The sequence below is a fragment of the Lupinus angustifolius genome, chromosome LG04, assembly GCF_001865875.1.
Source record: "Lupinus angustifolius cultivar Tanjil chromosome LG04, LupAngTanjil_v1.0, whole genome shotgun sequence".
NCBI lineage: Eukaryota > Viridiplantae > Streptophyta > Magnoliopsida > Fabales > Fabaceae > Lupinus > Lupinus angustifolius.
Window position 1 is genome coordinate 10669655 of NC_032012.1, and position 20018 is coordinate 10689672.

The following is a 20018-nucleotide window of genomic DNA, read 5'->3' on the forward strand; positions in this document are numbered from 1 at the left end:
ATTGTTATTATATTAAGAAAAATAATCCATATGAATGATATAGTAATTGTGTATAAATTTTTATACTCATAACTTATAAATTACTAGTGCATAACAAGTGATATTTTTCAACCATGCTTGTAACATAACCTAAGACATATATACCTTAGCCTCTATTTGTTTGAGATAAAATGAAGAGAGAGAGTAAAGAGAAAATAATTTTCCCCTCATAAGAGAGAAAGATGTTTTCTTTCCTACTTTGGAGAGAAGACATAATTTTTTTTTATTGAATGTCAAAAATATCCTTCAATTTTTTATTTATTTATTGGTTTTAAATAATACTAGCATAAGTTTCATTTGAATATAAAAAATATCAATTAAATAATTAATTGATACTAATTATATATATAATAACATCTATGATTTTTTTGGTTTCTCATAAGTATTCTCGCACTGGATGCACTCTTGTCCGAGCTGGGAACATCCACAGGAACATCTATGATTTGAAATCATAACATTTATTTTTAATTAATAAAAAAACATATTTTTTTCTCTTTTCTTTATTTTATGGACATTTTTGTCATTTAAATCATAATATCATCTCTCTTTTCATTTTCTACCCAACCAAACAAAAGAAAAGAAAATATATATTTCTATTCATTTTCTTTCATTCTTCTCTTGTATCAAACATCACAAAAATCTAATTTATTTCATATCTTTCTTACATCTTTCTTTCCTACATTTTTCTCTCCTCTTATTTTCTTTTATGAACTAAATAAAGCCATAGTCTCCAAACAATTTTTCAATTGCTTTTCATTTGGATATCCACACTTTCTTGTCAGAAATTTTAAATCCGAACAAAGTTCGATTTGTGCTTTGTATAACCTCAATTAGAACATATGGTTGAAGACTCACTATATCTAAAGCAAATTTAAAAAAAAAATACATTTCAGTTTTATTGATCAACATATTAATACAACAAATATATATATATATATATATATATATATATATATATATATGTGAATACCCACTTTTGTCCGGTCCAGTTTTCAACATTTAAAATAGACTCTGGTGTATATTTAATAGAGTTATTTTATGAAATTTTTTAGCAGTTAAGTTTAATTATCAACTCATCACACTATTCATGTACATATATTAAATTTTGATCCAACATTGTTATAACTTTGATGTTTTGTCACTTCATATGCTATCAAATCTCAAATCAACAAATAGTTCATCATACCAAGATCTAGTTATATTGGATCCATCATATTCCATCTCCTAATCAAGATGTTCTCAATTAATGTAACTTGGTTGTAAAAAATGTAATGGAAATGCACCATTGTCAAGATCCATATTAAAAAAGTTATATTCATATAGGTTATCAATTTGTTTGGGTTAAATTATTACATTATGCAAATAATTGGTAAATTATTTATCCGGATAAGGAGAGATATTTGAAATATTTATATCTATATACTATTAGTATAAAAATTTATATATAATTAATCTATTTACCATTATTTGTATTTTTTTGAAGAGTAAATAATAATTAAACATGAATGATCGATAATAATACAATATCAACAATAAATAAAACATATGTTTTTTCCTCATATTAATGTGCATTGTACCAGACTATGTGTGGGGCATCATCAATGAACTACGTTTAGTCACAACAAGGTGTCTTTTGTTTGTAGCAGTTTGTTTTTTGTTCTGTCAATGAAAAATAAGTCTAAATTTGACTTTTGGACCAAAGAGTAGACGAATTTTCAAACATAGATAACAACTGTTATCCTCTTGTGCGTGTTTTTTTAATTTTTAATATATAAAGACACCGAGTTTAAATTTGTTTTCACAATAACTATTCAAATTACCAACAAAATATTGATATAGTAGTATAAGGTTCAACTAGATCCATAATGATTAAAATATTAAAAGTTCAATTCTAATACTAGTCTATCAGTATAAATTATAAAGGTTGAGCTAGATCCTAAAACGACCAAAAGATTAATGATTCGATTCTTGAGAGTGACACTTGTTGAAAGTAATAATCACATATTCAAAAAAAAGAAAAGGAGAGAATATGGTTGGTAGTATAAAAAACAACTATCGAAATTATATATTTCCCAAAGTCAAATTTACACAAATTATTCTCACTCTTCCATACCCATTTTCAATCTCCATATATATCCCTCACCAACCCACTCAAATTATAGTAATGATACCACCTTGTTGTAGATTTGGTCATGTTGTTATACTTAGAACATTTTTCAGGTATAAATAGAATTGTCAAAATTAAACGTCCCAAAATCATGATCATAACTCAAAGTTACTTTAAATTAGATCGACCTTCACAACAAGATTTTTTGACCGAGTTTTAAACACTTACCCTTTTTCTTGTAGACTTTAATTTCAATGTCATACATTTTAATTGAGTTTACACTCTTAACTTTTTTAGGTACATCACAAGACTTAGTCTCTATCAATTGGACAACCCCTTAAAATTATAAATTTACTTGCCAAATAAATTTAAACCAAAATAAAAACGTGTGTGAACTCTAGCCAAAAGAGTGCACTTGTCACAACGTATAGTATAATAATACAAAGACTTGGACACGAATTTTTCTATGCCATGCAATAACAATAATATATCGTTTAGCAAACTAGTAACATGTACGATATATATACTTATATATGTGTATATTAATGTGTATATATATAGTTAAGAACATGTGTGATACATAAAATATCTATAATCACTATCGTTTTGTATTTGACCATATTAGCTTCTTTGAATCTACCTATATAATTTTCTATATTTTTCTAAAACCTTTGATGTGAGTGAAAGGTGTAAAACAATATCATATCCATTTTGTAATGAGTCCAACCAAACATCATTAACACAATAGCAAACTCTTGTTTTTCTTACTTTATGTCGTCTTCCATTGTATAATACTATTATAGACTTTTCTTTTCAACTTTTATAGAACCTAAAAGTGCGATTCATCCTTCTCCCACTTTCATACATATATAATTGTTCAATGTTCTATGTAATGGAAGGAGTTATTAAAAGTGAGATTCTTTCCCACCCAAATCAAGAGAAGTAGTCAATGCAATCTTTGACTTTTCTTGTACACACGACAAAGAAGAAGAAGAAAAAAAGAAGAATGAAAATTCATTTTGGTCATGATCATTTTTTTATGTATCAATTTCATATTTTGAAAATGATAAATGTTAAGTTGTTAATTTTTAATTTTTGTTCAAATAATTCATGATAAAAACTTGTCTAAATAGTAATTAACATTTACTAAAATAATTTATTTTTATTGCATCCTATTAGTAAAAAAAACTTCAATGTTAGTTCAATATATTAGACATGAGAGATGAGAAAGGGTGTAAATTTTGCTTCTCTTTTTCTCCAAAAAGGAAAGTGTAGGAAAAAGTTGTAAAATTAAAAATTGTTAATCAAAATCTTCTTCAAATATTAATTGGAGGTGAAACCAATTAGTGGACTTAATCATTTTAACAACTTTTTCCCTCTTAGAGATATGCATATATATTCTAGTCCACTATATATAATTTATTGTTGGAGTGTTGATCAACAAAGTTATCCTACCATTTCTTCTTAATTTATATTTTATATGCAAGTGTACATGCAACTTGTCAAGGTCTAAAATAGATATTGACAATTCAAACCACAAAAGTTTTCCTTGTGTTGATAGATAAAAATTTAAATTATTTGGTTGTTATAGTTTTAGTGAATTTTAAATTAAGTTAATGTAGTTATAAAAATTTATTCAGATTTTTAGACTTCAAAAAAGTTTTGAATATATTTATATTGGTGCAATGTTTAAGATTTAATTACAATTCTTTTTTAGTTGATGAAGACTAATTTTCCCTAAGAAAAGTTGCATTATGTGAATGCCAAAACTTTATACAAAACTGCTTTTCGATCCATAGATCATGATCCAATCAGTTATTATATTATATATTATTTCTCATTTAAGGATTAATTAATTAGATGGAGAGATAAACACTAAACTAATCATTATTTTTCTTCCTTTCTCTATCAAAATGTAACCATTTTCTTCCTTTCTCTATCAAACTGTAATCATTCATGCAAGAAATCAAGATCTCAACCAATATGTGGTTGATTAAGGTGATGATACATGATTGTTTCTCTTCATTTATGAGTTGAATTTTGAATGAGAATTAATAAAAATGAAAAATATATTAGTTGTAAAGATAATTTTTAAAGTCTTCATAGAGTATAAAAACTAACTCTAAAAGGAACTATTAAACAAGACTCGGGTTTGAATATTACGTGAAGAGCTAGTCCCCTTGTAAATATTCGCAGCACTGACATAATGTCTCTATAAAAATCTAAACAAAAATAATATAAATTAATGGCAGATGATATATTTTTAGTGTCAAAAACTTCACATTGATAGTGTACAAATATTAAACTATAGTATATTGATTTTGGAGCATGCATAAATCTTATTATTGAAACTGAAATCTGTATAATTTTTTTCCAAAAGGGTGTAAATATAAACGTATATCTCCTCTTATTAGCAAACATGTTTGATACACTGTACCGAAATCAAATAATTAATTGGCCCAGCACATAGAAAATAAGCATTGAATATTTACAAGTATTTCACCATGTTATTTGAATGCATGAATATATCAAAACAAGAGAGGCTTAAGTCCTTAAAGTAACACAGATTCCCTTGAGTCAAATGTTGGGATTGGAAAAACATAACAACATGGAGACATGCATCCCATATAATATATTAAACAAAGAAATATATGTTGACATCATATTTTCATCTCAAAATTTGAAACATTAGGTTTGTGAATTGTTTTTCACTTATATATATACTAGCGTGTCGACCGACACTCTGCACCAGTCGACCCACATTCTTATTTTTTTGATATAAGTATATAAGTATAAAAAATGAAACATATAAATTTAATAGAAAATGTAAATTTAAGAATATAAGATGTAATAATTGATATGATATACACAAAACTTTTATAAATTTCTCGGACATCTAATAATCATTATTGAGTTGTTGGATATATTTTTTTTCATGTGCTATTGTTTTATTTTTTAGTTGAGAAAGAGAGAAGATAAAAAAGAATGTGTGGATGAGTAATAATATATTAATGAAAAAATGAAAGCAAAATGTGGAATTTTTCATTTATTAAGAATAGAGGTTAAAAAGGAAATTTAAATTTTATACCATGTATGGTAGTTATTACTTGTTTTGACTTTATTAATAGTATGGATAACCTTCAGTTTAGCTATTTTGGAATTTCTTTACTCATCACTATTAATAATAGTTTTCTTGAATGCAAGTTCTTTGAATACATTAACTATTTTACAAAAAAATAAGATTATTACTAAATTGACTTTTTTTAATTGTGTTCCTAAATTTATTATTGCATCCTACTACCATATTTTTTCTCTCTTTATAACTCTCTCATTTTTACCTAGAATTCACAACTCTAGCTAGTATCACCTAGTTCATAATAAAAATAAAATAAAATCTTTCTATTACTTTTTAATGCTTTACCATTAAAAATGAATTTAAGCTTAAACAGTAATGCAAAACAACTTATAATAATAGGATCTAAATAAAAAGTGAAAACATAACTTAAACAACCATTTTGACAAGAAAAAAGAACAATTTATAAACAAATGGTTTTATCTTTATGGAAAAATTTGTACAGAGAAAGACCACAGAAATAAGAACAGTTTGAACTTTCTTCCATCAAAAATCAAAGATAAAATGATAGGTTTAGAGATTCAAGTGTTTTTTATTAATAGTAATTTATAATATAATGTAATATGTATATATTGTCAGTGTAAAAGATTTATACATACTTAATATATCAATATTCATTTATATTACTTTTATAAGAGTCAATAATAATAAAACATAAATGATGGATAATTTATTAACATCATATAAAACTTATATATTGTATAAATTTTTCCAACAATAATATATAAAGTTATAGGAAAAAAGAAGAAAGAACACTAACTCATGCATTCATTCATGAACTAGGACCAGTTTACATAAATTAGGGTACACTTAAGACATTGGCCAAAACAGCATCAATTAATTTCATTCTAGATGTATCTAACATTTTATTGGATGACAGTTCATAATCCTTATCCATATCTATCCGAAATCAATCTTCAGATATAAGATTTGTCACCCCTTTAATATATATATATATAATATAAATAATGTCAGCCTAATTTTTTTTTCATTTTTATTACTTTTATTTAACTGTAATTATAATTAACAGATGAACACATATTCTCTTTAATTTTATTATTATCTCTCATCATTTATTCTCTCATAAAAACATTATTAAAAATAATTATTTGAAATTATAAACCACAAATATTTTGAATTTAATCATTATTCTCCAAATGTACAAATATTAAAAGAGTAAAAATACATCATCATACTAGATCCTCTTACATCACACAAAAATAATATTTATAATTTGTAAATTAATCATTAATAAACAAAACTTTACTTTATTGCACATGACATATATTTTTTAGGAGAGATTCATTTACTTTAACCTTACTCTTCATTCTAACCATCAATTCTAAGGAAAACTAATAGGTTCAATGAGTGAGTATATCTAAATCATTAGATGTTCATAGACATGATAGCTAGAATATGAAATAAGTTTAAAAAATTTATTTTTAGAGTAAATGAATCTTCACTCATATATTTTTATAATGTAGAATGATTAGTAAAATAATATACCATTTCGAATGAGTATCTTTTAAAATCATGTCAATATATGGTAAGTAGGGTTGGTACGGTCTACGTCATTTAAAAATATTTAAAACGGACCTATCCAATCCGTGGCACAAATTAGTTTAATATCATATTTATTTTATTTCATAAATAATTGCAATATTCACACTCAATAAACTGGAAATGACAACTTTATTATTCATGAACATGAAGCTGAATGTGACGTGACAACATATGTTCTATATAAAATTTACATGTCACAATATTTTGGATAATCAATTCATCTAAACAATTAATAGTTTTTAATATTAAATTGGAAGAGATACGGTCTCTTATACTTATATTAGCTGGTCAGGCTCCTCTGCATTAATAAAAAAGCAAATGTAATTTTTTCTTTAGTTTGAAGGATAAATTTATCTTATCATAATAAACAAGAATATAAATATAAAAATATATCACATTTTTTTTTATTTTTGATATCACTTGTCTCTCCATTATTGGAGAGGAGTCTCATTCTATATTCTCACACAGTTTTAAGGGAGATGATTAATTTACTCTAAAATTCAAAAACTTAATTCATATCTTATTTATTAGTTATAGAAGAATTCAGTAATTTAAATTAATAAGTAGATCTAAATTATTAGATTTTCTTCAAATTGATGCCTAGAATGTGATCTAAATTTTTTAATATTAAATATTTTAACTTACTCTTGAGAAGTAAATAATCTTCTATCTATTTCTAAACCCATTTATAGATGTAAACTTTTAATTTTTCCATACCTCTAGTACTATAATTAAATAAACAAAAGCTTGTAACCAAAAAAAGATTAGTATAACCAAAAAAATAACTAAATGTTTATTTTTCGAAAAAAGAATATTGACAGCTATGTTCTAAAAATGTTAGTTTATTATGTCTATCATAAGAATATCATTAATTAGAAAATAATGTGACATACATGTTGTGATGGTATATAGATATTGTCCCAATGATTTTAAAACTATGGATCAAAGTGGCATATTAAATTTGCAAAACCATGAGCCAGTTTTTTTTCTTGGTTTTATTATAGTCATATAATAATCTATACAGTCAAACCAGGTCGAATCACTCAAAACTAGTCAATAATTTGGTGGATAGCTTTAAAGTTTAAATCACCCATAGTATGACAAAAGTTTAGCCAATTTTTAAATTTTGTTATCGCTCTTCAAATATGAGAATCAAATTTAATTTTATGTTTAAGCTTTTTTTATTCTTTTCTTATGATTGATAATTTGCTATATTCTCACACTTTTAATAAGGGACATTTAATATTTATTGAATTGTATTATTATTTTTTAATCTTTCCATTTAGAACTGATCTACACAAGTTTCATGTTCATCACTAGTATTAGTATTGAACTTTCCAAGATTGAAATATAAGCAGAAAAAAAATATTTTTATTAAAAAATAACTAAAATTTGTGATTGTAAATTTCTTTTATCATATATTACTATCTCTATCCAATGTTAGATTTTTTTTAATGTCTAGTGATGTAAGGTCCTATTAGATTCTCATAACGACTAAAAGGTTAATATTTTGATTTTTGTGAGTAACACTTATTGAGAGAGAGTCAAACACTAAAATTGACTAATTATTTATTCATAAGGCTAAAAGGATACTCTTGGTACTAAAGAGACTCTCCATAAACAATCATCACTTCCACAATGATGTCAGCAGACAGGTCAGCAGAAGATTCTCAATCAGGATAATCTTTATACATGTATTTATTGTATATATTATATTCATCTTTATTAGAGTGTAGTGAATATGTCAAAGATTATGCACTTACAATAACCTATTTTTAATGTAGCATGGAAAATAATACATGATTAAGGCTTGAGCATGACGAGAACAACATGCAAATAATACTTATTAGTTAATTAGTATGAAGAGATATTAAAGATATATGACAAATTATTTTGGAAGATGATAGTTGGTTAGAAAGTTAGGTATTAATAAGTTAAGTTTATGTTAGTTACTTGTTTTACAAGCTTTCTTTTCATTCTTTTCTCTTGTATAAATAAGTTATATTGACTCACTTCTGATTCAATCAATTCAATTCATTCAATGAGATTATTATCAATCTTTGTTTATCATTCTTCTTTCTTTAAGCTTTCTTTTATACACTTCTTGATTCATCAAGAAGCTTTCTTTTCATGACTCTTACCACATTTTAACAGAACCTAGTTGGCCAAGGGATATTGATCGAGGACTAGATCTGAAGAGGCCAAGATGCCAACAATATTCAAGTAGTGTAGTGTGCATATTTTAGGGTATAAATGAATACCGAGGTATTTTTTGTTTCTAATATGTATCATTACACCGGAGATAATCTTGTCTGAGTCGGAAATACCTACAGGTATTGTGGCTAACTCTCCCAACGAATATTTTTCTATCCACAAGATTCGAACTCGAGATTTTGTTTTAGGAAAATCAAACTTGTACCACTTGAACCAACACTCGTTGGTAAATGAATATTGAGGTTGCTTCAAGAAACTATAATACTCAATTTATCATGAAGAGATAAAGTTATTATCACACAATATTTGATTGATTGGAGAGTGTATAATAATCACGTTCCTTGGAGAGATTATAATACTAAAATTGTCTAAAAGACTTGACCATTAGAGAGTGACTTGATAGAAAATAGTACTCAACTTGTCTTAAAGAGATAATGTCATTAAAGAACAATTTAACACTTGCTAGTTAAAAAATAATACTGAAATAGCCCATAATTTTTTTTATGTAATCATATATTTATAATTATGTTTAGGTTTTATTACTGCAAAAATCATGGTCATATACTTATATGTGATTGGAATTGGAGTAGCTTTTTGATTGAAATGTAGGAAGGAATAACATTTTACTATTTTTAGCAATTATCTTTTCAATATTTTTTTAATATTTTTTCAGTATCTTTTCATTATATATTATGTATGTTTTCAGTATCTTTTAGTATCATTTCTTTAGTATTTAAATCCTCTTGGGGAAGTAGTCAGAAACATATTATTTTTATTAATAAAATTTGAGAGTTTTATATTTTTGGTGGATTCTAGAGTTTATCTATCAGGTTTGTACTTGCGAACTTGTGTTATTGTTCTAGATTTGACGCTTGCTAAACCCCTTGTGCTTCTGACTACATCAAGTGGCATCAGAGCAAGTTTTCTCATGCCTCTTTTCGTAGGTTGAACAATCATGGGAGATCAACCAGTGACTAGAGTAGATCTTCAGCATTTTACTACGGCTTTTACCACGACCCTAACTGTTGGTATTGAACAATTGGTGACTTTAACTCAGGTGATCAACAACGCCAACAATGAGAGCCAACGAAGAGATAGAGGAGGGAAAAGTCATAGGATTCCATGCGGTGGAAACAATAATCACATTGTTATTGCGAAAGAGATGCTTGTCCAAGGAAGTTGGTAGTATAATCACGACTACCAACATTTACCTATATATCCTATCAAGTTTTTTAAGGATCTTCCCATTGCTCAAACTTTCGACTCACTTACATCCTCATGCCTCCATCCATTATCTCTTTAGACACATCAAAGCCTAAGGATTCATATGAAAATGTAAAGAAAATCCATTCAAATGAAGATGCTCACAGAGATTCAACTCTTTTGCATAATAACCTGAGTGAAATATAGGAAAATACCTATCAAGAGATTTCTCTATGAAATCTACAATCAAACTACCATAACTCTTAAAGTATAATTATGGTAGTCCTGGATATGATCCAACACTTTGTATTGACGGGGCTAATAATATTTTGAAGTTGATGGTGAAGATATTCAAGAAGAATGTTACGAAACAGATTCAGTTGAGGACAAAGTTTTCTAAATTCTTACATAGTATATTCTCATGAGAATCATTTTAAATCATACTTATTCATATTCTTAAAATCCTTCTAATTACTCTATAGAAAAGACAGTTTTCATTTTTTATGTTCTAAAGAAAATAAAAAAACTATTTTTCATTTAAAATTAGAAAGAATTTTAGGAGTGTAACACAGCTTCATTGGTTTGTCTATTGCAGACACACGTGCATTGCTTTATGGTGAAAAAAGTTTTACCCAAAGCAAATAAATATATCAATTATTAAATAATAAATCTACCACTTCTCCATCAAATTTTATTTTTTAATTTAATTTGAACCTTATACTATATAATATTAATCCTCAACCTAACTCTATCTAACTTGAAGCCTTGAACTCATCTAAACTTTAAAGTTGATTTAATAATAAATTAAAAACAAGACAACACTGTAACAAGATGTTATGGTTACATACTTTACATTAAAATAAATAAACATTATGCATATCCTTTTTTGTGTGTGTGTGTGAATATAGTCGTCAAACGTAACTTCTTAGTTTCTTCTTCAATGCAGTGTCGTTTGAACAACCAATTAAAAAGGCTTTGATTTCCAACTACTCTGTCTCCGTCAACTAACGCGCCAATATCCCAAAACTAGCCACATGCAACCCTTGAATATACTCCCCATTTTTTGACTTCTTCCACTACTATCATACATATTATATCGTAATAATCAATAAGATGTTGATCTAGTAATATAAGATTTCAATAAATTTTTAGATAGATTAAAATATCAAATATTCAATTTCTGAGAATAACGTTATTGAAATGAACATATACTAATCTCGAAATGAATTAGTTTATTTCCTTTTATTATACTAAAAAAATATTATGCTATTTTCATAGAGTGGGGATCCACTTACCCATCCTAACCATTAATTATACGAACATCTAATGCTTTAGATCTATTTATTAATTGAAATCATTGTATTTCCTTAAAATTGATGACTATGATTGAGAGTCTCAGAGTAAGTAAATCCCTCCTCATTTTCATATACAATAATATCTATATCAATCCAAGTATGAACGAGAATCCTCTATTTGAACAACCTTGTCTTTTTCCTTCTTTATCCAATAAATACATACTAAATAATATAACTTTGTTTGTATATTTTTTCTATTTAATTGAATGATATATTTTAATTAGCCGATAACACAGATGAGGACTCGGACCCGAAAACAGATCTCCTTTCATCCACATATATATATTCCATTACCTTACCCAACCGTCCATCCACTACTCTTCACTTTCTCTATAAATGCAATTTCCCTTTCCCTCCCAATTTTCTTAACACAACAACCTCAACTCATTTCCCTTCAACTTATGCAACACACACTAATCCCAATTCTTCAAAACAAATATCTCATATACTCCCAAAAAAATACCCATCTCTAGTTTATAAATTATCAACCTCAATAAACCACAAATATAGCAACCCTTTTAGTTTTTTCATAGTTTTCTCATCTTAGCGATGGAGATTCAAGAGAATCATCAACAAGAATCATCATGGGAAACAGAAAGCATGGGAAGTAGAAGCACAAGAGTAGGGTTCAGTGGTCCAATGAGTGGTCCATTAGTTACGAACAAAACAAGAAACAGTAGCAAGAAGAGTGCAAGGTTCAAGGACGAGGAAGAGTTAGTGGAAATAACGTTGGATGTTCATGATGATAGTGTTTCTGTCCAAAACATTCGTGGTGGTGATTCAGAGACAGCTTTGTTAGCAACAAGGTTGGAGAAAAGACCTTCTTTTGGGGTTAGGTTAAGACAAGTGTCCCAAGAACTTAAACGCATGACTTCTTCAAAGAAGTTTGATAGGGTTGATAGGGCTAAATCTGGTGCAGCTCGTGCACTTAAGGGTCTTAAGTTCATGGCTGTCAAGAATGTTGGAGCTGAAGGTTGGGTTCAAGTTGAGAACAGGTTTGATGAGTTGGCAGTTGATGACAAACTTCCAAAAACACGTTTTGGACAGTGCATAGGTATGTCTTATTATTATCTATGCCGTATATTATTACTTGTTCCGAATGGTTTCTTATTCTCGGGAGTACATATGTTGTCTTACAGTTTGTGTTACTTTCATGTGTTATGTTATTGGTGAGAAAAATACTTGCTAATTAAATTTTAACTTAAATATATTTTTTCTGACCAATCATAAGTCCATGACACAATCTGTAAGACAACAGATGGGTATGAATTAATCAGAATGTTACGTTTTGTTTTTACAATTTTTCTGTTATTCATACGATAATATGTGATTGACTAGAGATAAGGAATATGATACGATTAGAGACAAGTGATACTTATCCATATATTATATCTTAGTTATATTTTCATTTTTTCTATGGGAAAAAGTAATATTATATTAGATATGTAATAAAGGTAGAATAATAATTATAAGGAAATGAATGATGTTAAATAGAAATTACAAGTAAACTCAACTGAAATTCATAAGTAGTGATTGTTTACTGAATTATATTTTCATTTGATATGCATTTAGTGGGTCTATGGGTATATGGCATGCTGAAAAAGTGTCCTTAGTGCTTTTGGGGTAGGGATATATTGATCATTGCTTTTATGAAGTGATTGAAAAAATATGTTAATAAGATAAATGTGTTGGGGGGAAAGTGGCATAAATATTATTTTTAAATATGACTTGGATAATTTTTTATACCTACTTGATAGTGTGTCAAAATATAATGGAATACAATAGATGCTACACTAAAAAAAGTGAAATCAAGACTCATAGGTTAATCCAACTTAGTCAATGGTTTCCAATTTGAGTCTTTAATATGCAATGATGTTAAATAATTGAAATGAGAGAGAGTGTCTTTTCCTCCATAATGAACTTGAAATCCACACTCCCATTTAGCTCTCATATACAATTATGGTACCAAACCAAAATAATAATAAAAGTAGAATTAATAACAATAAGGCACCAAACTTAAGTTAGGTTTAGTTTTTTTCAACATGGTATTGGATTCTAACTCAACCTACAATTTACACCATGAGTAAAAAATTAGTTATGTGACACTTGTACATATATCCTAGGATAAAAAAGGGTAGTTTGTATATGTCTTGTTTATAATCTAAAACTAAAATATATAAAAATTAATGTTTTAAGCTAGCTTTACTAATAGTAATTTTGAGCGTTGTTGAATCTTTGATGAAACTGATGTTGTATATGAATTTATCGACCGAAACAACTAGGAATGCAAGAGTCCAGAGACTTTGCTGGTGAGTTATTTGATGCATTAGCTCGTCGTAGAGGAATAACATCAGCATCCATAACCAAACAACAATTACGTGAATTTTGGGAACAAATTACTGATCAAAGCTTCGATTCAAGGCTTCAAACATTCTTTGACATGTAAGACTACTCCATCACATTTTTCTTTTCTATTTTTCTCTACTCAAATTCTTCTTCATTTTTTAGATGAAAATAAAAATCATTAACATTTGAATATGCCATAAGAAATCTAATTTGATAGTTTCCAAAGAGACAAATAAGGTGCTCAAATTTTCTAGAGAGTGTGACTTTGTCCATGAATTTAATTATATTTTTTTTTTGCTATTAAACGTGGAAAAAGCAACGCCGCATTTAATGCAAGTTGCATGTGAATATGGGTCATAATCATAATGTACAATTATTGACTCTATAATATCATCATTTCTACGAAAGGTAGCTAAAGAACAAAAATGAATTATTTTTATACATGTTACACATGGGGAAACGAATCCACCCTTGTGAGATTTGATTCCTAGACTTTGTAATCTCACATGAGCTAGCTCCCACTTTTGAACTAGTTTATACAAATTATTTATTTACTATATAGAAATAGTTATATTAACCAATGTTTCAAAATTTCCCCATTATTCTTTAGGATGTGACTTATTTTATTCTTTAATCAAAATTAACAAAAAAATATAGGATTAATCTAGGGTGGAGGTAGAATTTAACCACAAACCATCAAATTAAGTAACAAAAAATATGAACAAAACGTCGGTCTAGTGACGTAAGATTTCACTAGGTTCACAAGTATCGTACTAACTTAAAAAGCAATGATTCAATTCTTGATAGTAAAATTTATTAGGAGGATCAGTCACATATGTCGAAAGATTTTCCTTACCCTACAGGGAAAGGGAAAGGGATACCCTTTATGGGGGACATTCCTTTATGGAATACAAAGGCAAGAAAAGGAATTAATCAAGGAGGGCATACCTTTATGGAAAAAAAGAGAGAAGGAATAATCAAATCTTGCTTTGCCTCTCTTTAAGAAAAAACGAGTCAACGATTGATGGGTTGACCTTGAAAAATGTGTAACTAGAAGCAATTAAACATATATTTAAGTCAAAATATGAAAACAATTATGATGAAAATGTCAATATGGTTGAATCTTGATTAGGTCTCTACCCAATTCATGTTACTTTGTACCTAATATTATATACTTACCTCATGCCAGGGTGGACAAGAATGCTGATGGAAGAATTACTGGAGAAGAAGTTCAAGAGGTGAGAATTTCTTATAAGAAAAAAATAAAAAAGAGAAGTATATATATATATATATATATATATATATATAATGTTTAATATTAAAAGTTAACATTGTTGTATATGATTCTTTTTTTTATATATACAGATTATTGCTTTAAGTGCTACTGCTAATAAGTTATCAAAAATACAAGAACGAGCAGAAGAATATGCAGCCCTTATTATGGAGGAGTTGGACCCTGACAATCTTGGCTTCATTGAGGTTAATATTCTATTTATAAATAGTAAACTATTAGATATTTTGTTTTGAGTTGGGCCTATTTTTGTTGAAAAATTCATAAAGGTATTAAAATCACCTCATTATGAAATGGTCACATTCTTAAACATATGTTGACACTATTTTCATTAAACATTCTTCATATTTACTTTATAATAATAGTTGACACTATTTTTTTTTACTTTGAAAACAACAAAGGATTAATGATTACAAAACATAAAGTACATGTTTTAGATATTAGGAAATAATTTTTCTCATTCTCTTAATATGGTAAAGTTTAAATATATATTGTACTACTCATTTAGTTCTTTGATTACCAATTGATTTTGAGATAAACCTTTAAAATGATATCAGAGTCAAATCTCAATATCTTTTGGTTGTTATAGGCTAAAATATATTATTTAATCATAGGTGAAACATAACCATTCGCTTGGTTCAATAGACTTCTACAAAGGAAACATGTTGTGAATTAAGTTTCATGTTGTCTGTATCATTCAATACTTTATGAGCTATTCTTTTTATTTTTAATTGGTTTTGAGATTAAACAATAAGATAAAAAATGATGTTAAGATAAAGAGCATTCAACTTTATCAAGAATATATGAAGAAAAAAAAGACATTTGTTCAATACTATAGTTTATAAGGAATGTCTTTTTACTTAAATTATTACTATGAACCATGAGAATGATCCATAATAACATCATTGTATTTCTTAATGCAGTTATACAACTTGGAAATGCTTCTTCTACAAGCACCAGCACAATCAACTCACATAACCACTGATAGTAGAGTTCTGAGCCAAATGTTGAGCCAAAAACTAGTCCCAACCAAAGAGTACAACCCTATCAAACGAGGGTTTAAGGCACTAGCTTACTTTGTGGAGGATAATTGGAAAAGAATTTGGGTTATAGCACTATGGCTTTCAATTTGCATTGCACTTTTCACTTGGAAGTTCATACAATACAAGCATCGTGCAGTGTTTCATGTTATGGGGTATTGTGTCACAACAGCTAAGGGTGCTGCTGAAACCCTAAAGTTCAACATGGCCTTAATCCTCTTACCTGTGTGTAGAAACACCATTACTTGGCTTAGGAGCAAGACCAAGTTAGGAATGGCTGTTCCTTTTGATGACAACATCAACTTTCACAAGGTATGTAGATTGGTTTGGATGTAGCATGCATTTTTCTTTTCCACATTAAATTTCCTGAACTAGGATATTCTCCGGTACATAAAAAACAACAGGTAAAAACATAATCATACGACATTTTTATCTTTTAGATATAATGAGATTATATTTTTATCATTTAGTACAAATACAAAAACAACAACTTCTCTCTCGATTCTTTTTCAAATTTCATTTACCACACTCTTTCATGAGAATATATCAAAAAAATCATATTTTCACACTCCTATTTTTACACCATTTCATTGTCATCTATTTAAAAGACTTACTTTTATTTTGAAAACACCAATGGGTAAATGATCAAATACAAAATAAATATAGAAAGAGATTCAATGAAAAAAGTGAAAATATAATTACTCAAGATATACCAAATGATGAATTTTGATAGTGATTCATGATCATATGTAACACTATGTTCTTTACTTAATGTGAACTACTTAACATACCTTATATGATAAACAAATTGTGTACAACTACCATCCTCATTTTAATTCATTCCCATAATTTCACTTCTCTTCTTAATTATCCACTAACTTTTCTTCCATCTTTTCATATAGGTCATAGCTTTTGGCATTGCAATAGGGGTAGGGTTGCATGCTATTTCACATTTAGCCTGCGACTTTCCAAGGTTACTACATGCAACAGACTCAGAATATGAACCAATGAAGCCATTTTTTGGTGATGAGAGACCCAACAATTATTGGTGGTTCGTGAAGGGCACAGAGGGTTGGACCGGTATAGTCATAGTGGTGCTTATGGCTATAGCATTCACTTTGGCTCAACCATGGTTCAGAAGAAACAGATTAAACCTCCCAAAAGCTCTAAAGAAACTCACTGGTTTCAATGCATTTTGGTATTCTCACCATCTTTTTGTCATAGTCTATGCCCTATTTATCGTTCATGGATACTACTTATACCTCTCCAAGAAATGGTACAAGAAAACGGTACGTATATACACATGCTATATATAACCTATAGTTTTTTTTTCATTTTTTCTTATGCTTCAAATTTTGTTCTTGTTTTCTAAATTTTGTGTTATAATGCAGACATGGATGTATGTTGCAATTCCTGTGATTATATATGCTTGTGAGCGATTACTTCGTGTGTTTAGGTCTGGTTACAAAAGTGTCAAGATTTTGAAGGTACATAAATTATGAAGATAACTTATCTAGTTTCTTTATTAATGGAACTATGAATATAATTATATACTTGATAGTTTTTAATGTTTTTATTCATAAAAAATTGCAGGTTGCAGTGTACCCAGGAAATGTATTGGCCTTGCATGTGTCTAAACCACAAGGATTTAAATACTCTAGTGGACAATATATTTTTGTTAATTGTTCAGATGTCTCACCATTTCAATGGTAAGTCCAAATTTAATGTTCTTATTTTGCTTTACTAGTGATTATTATTAGATTGTAATATATATGTATTGTTTGTGTAAAAACTTATACATATTTAGTATATCATTCAATCATTCATTTGTATTTGTATTATTTATATTGAAAAGTCAACGAAATTAAACATGAATAGTAGATAATAGGCTAACAGTGTATAAAATCGGTTGTATAGGCATCCTTTCTCTATTACATCAGCTCCTGGAGATGACTATGTAAGTGTTCACATTAGGACTTTGGGTGATTGGACATCACAATTGAAGGCTGTTTTTGCTAAGGTAAGTTTTATACAAGAAAACATGTTTTCAATTAATTATTTGGAGTATACATTAATGGTATAAGATGTAATTATTTGCACATAAATGCTTACTACTCAATCCACATAATTGATGTAGGCATGCCAGCCATCAAGTGTTGACCAAAGTGGTCTTCTAAGAGCTGATATGTTACAAGGCAACAACATACCAAGGTAAGCTTACTTTTAATGTTGATAATTCATCTGTGTTGGTCTAGTTGTGTAAGGCTTTATCAGATTCCCGTATGAGGCCTAAGGTCAAATGTTCGATTTAATTGTAGGATGCCAAAGTTGATGATTGATGGTCCTTATGGAGCTCCAGCACAAGACTACAAAAACTATGAAGTAATCCTTTTGGTGGGTCTAGGAATTGGAGCTACCCCTTTAATAAGCATACTAAAAGATGTTCTAAACAACATTAAACAACAAAAGGACATAGAAGAAGATGTCGAAAGTGGAGTTACAAACAACAAGCGAAAACCTTTTGCAACTAATCGAGCCTACTTTTATTGGGTTACTCGGGAGCAAGGTTCATTTGAATGGTTCAAGGGTGTAATGGATGAAGTTGCTGAGTATGATAAGGATAAAGTAATTGAACTTCATAATTATTGTACAAGTGTGTATGAAGAAGGTGATGCAAGATCTGCATTGATTACAATGCTTCAATCTTTACACCATGCAAAAAATGGTGTAGATATTGTTTCAGGGACAAGGGTAAAGACACATTTTGCTAAACCAAATTGGCGTAGTGTCTTTAAACATGCAGCAGTTAAACACCCGGGAAAAACTATTGGTAAGTGTTCATTTTCCTCTTAGTTTAATTAATCTTTCTCGACAAGACATTAGTCTAGTTGTATAATTTTCACTAAATGAATCCCGAGATAGACCATACGGCCAAAAAATTGATTTCTAGAAGCAACACTTGCTAAGAGGAACAACTACGTACCACGAAAGGAATTAGTTCCTTACTCATAGGTGATGATACTCTTGGTAGTATCAAAACAATTCATTGTTATCAGTAGTGCGTTGATTTAGTGGTGTACAAATCACCGAGTCATTCCCCATCAAAAAGTTAAAAATTCGATTTTTGAGAGGATCACTTATTGAGAGAGATAATCACACACTCAAAAGAAATTAGCTCCTTCCTATAGTGGTAGGGTGAGAGAATCATATTAGGAGTTAAACAAAAAGAATAATTGTTGCAATTTATATATATATATATATATATATATATATATATATATATATATGTATGTATCATCAAATATTGCTTAACTCATTTTATTTTTGTATTTTTATTTTTCAGGTGTGTTTTATTGTGGGGCACCAGGATTAGTTGGAGAACTGAAAAGGCTTTCTCTAGACTTTTCTAGAAAAACCAACACTAGATTTGATTTTCATAAAGAGAACTTTTAGAATATTCTTTTCTCATGTTTCTACAATTATTTTATCCAACTACTTTATTTATATAGTTAGAGGAAATTTAATCACGTTATGTATAATTTATAAGTACAGCATATATAGTTAGAGGAATTTAATCAAGTTATATATAGTTGTTGCTTTTCCTCCCAGAGGTAGCTGTATTTGAGTAACTAAGTTGTATGCATGTATTAAAAACGTATCCACTTTGTTGTAAAGTCAAGTCATTATTTTGATTAAGATGTTTATATCATATTGATTATGGTGACAT

At 28.2% G+C, this 20018-nt stretch overlaps 1 protein-coding gene across 1 annotated transcript; it reads left to right on the forward strand.

The window, feature by feature from the left end:
- On the forward strand, positions 12117-19849 carry LOC109345808 (respiratory burst oxidase homolog protein B-like). Its single transcript, XM_019585027.1, has 12 exons — positions 12117-12668; positions 13897-14056; positions 15150-15198; positions 15326-15439; positions 16175-16603; positions 17194-17580; positions 17683-17778; positions 17885-18000; positions 18209-18311; positions 18429-18502; positions 18610-19121; positions 19635-19849. The coding sequence occupies exons 1-12, from the start codon at positions 12164-12166 to the stop codon at positions 19742-19744; spliced, it is 2655 nt and encodes an 884-aa protein (XP_019440572.1). The 5' UTR covers positions 12117-12163; the 3' UTR covers positions 19745-19849.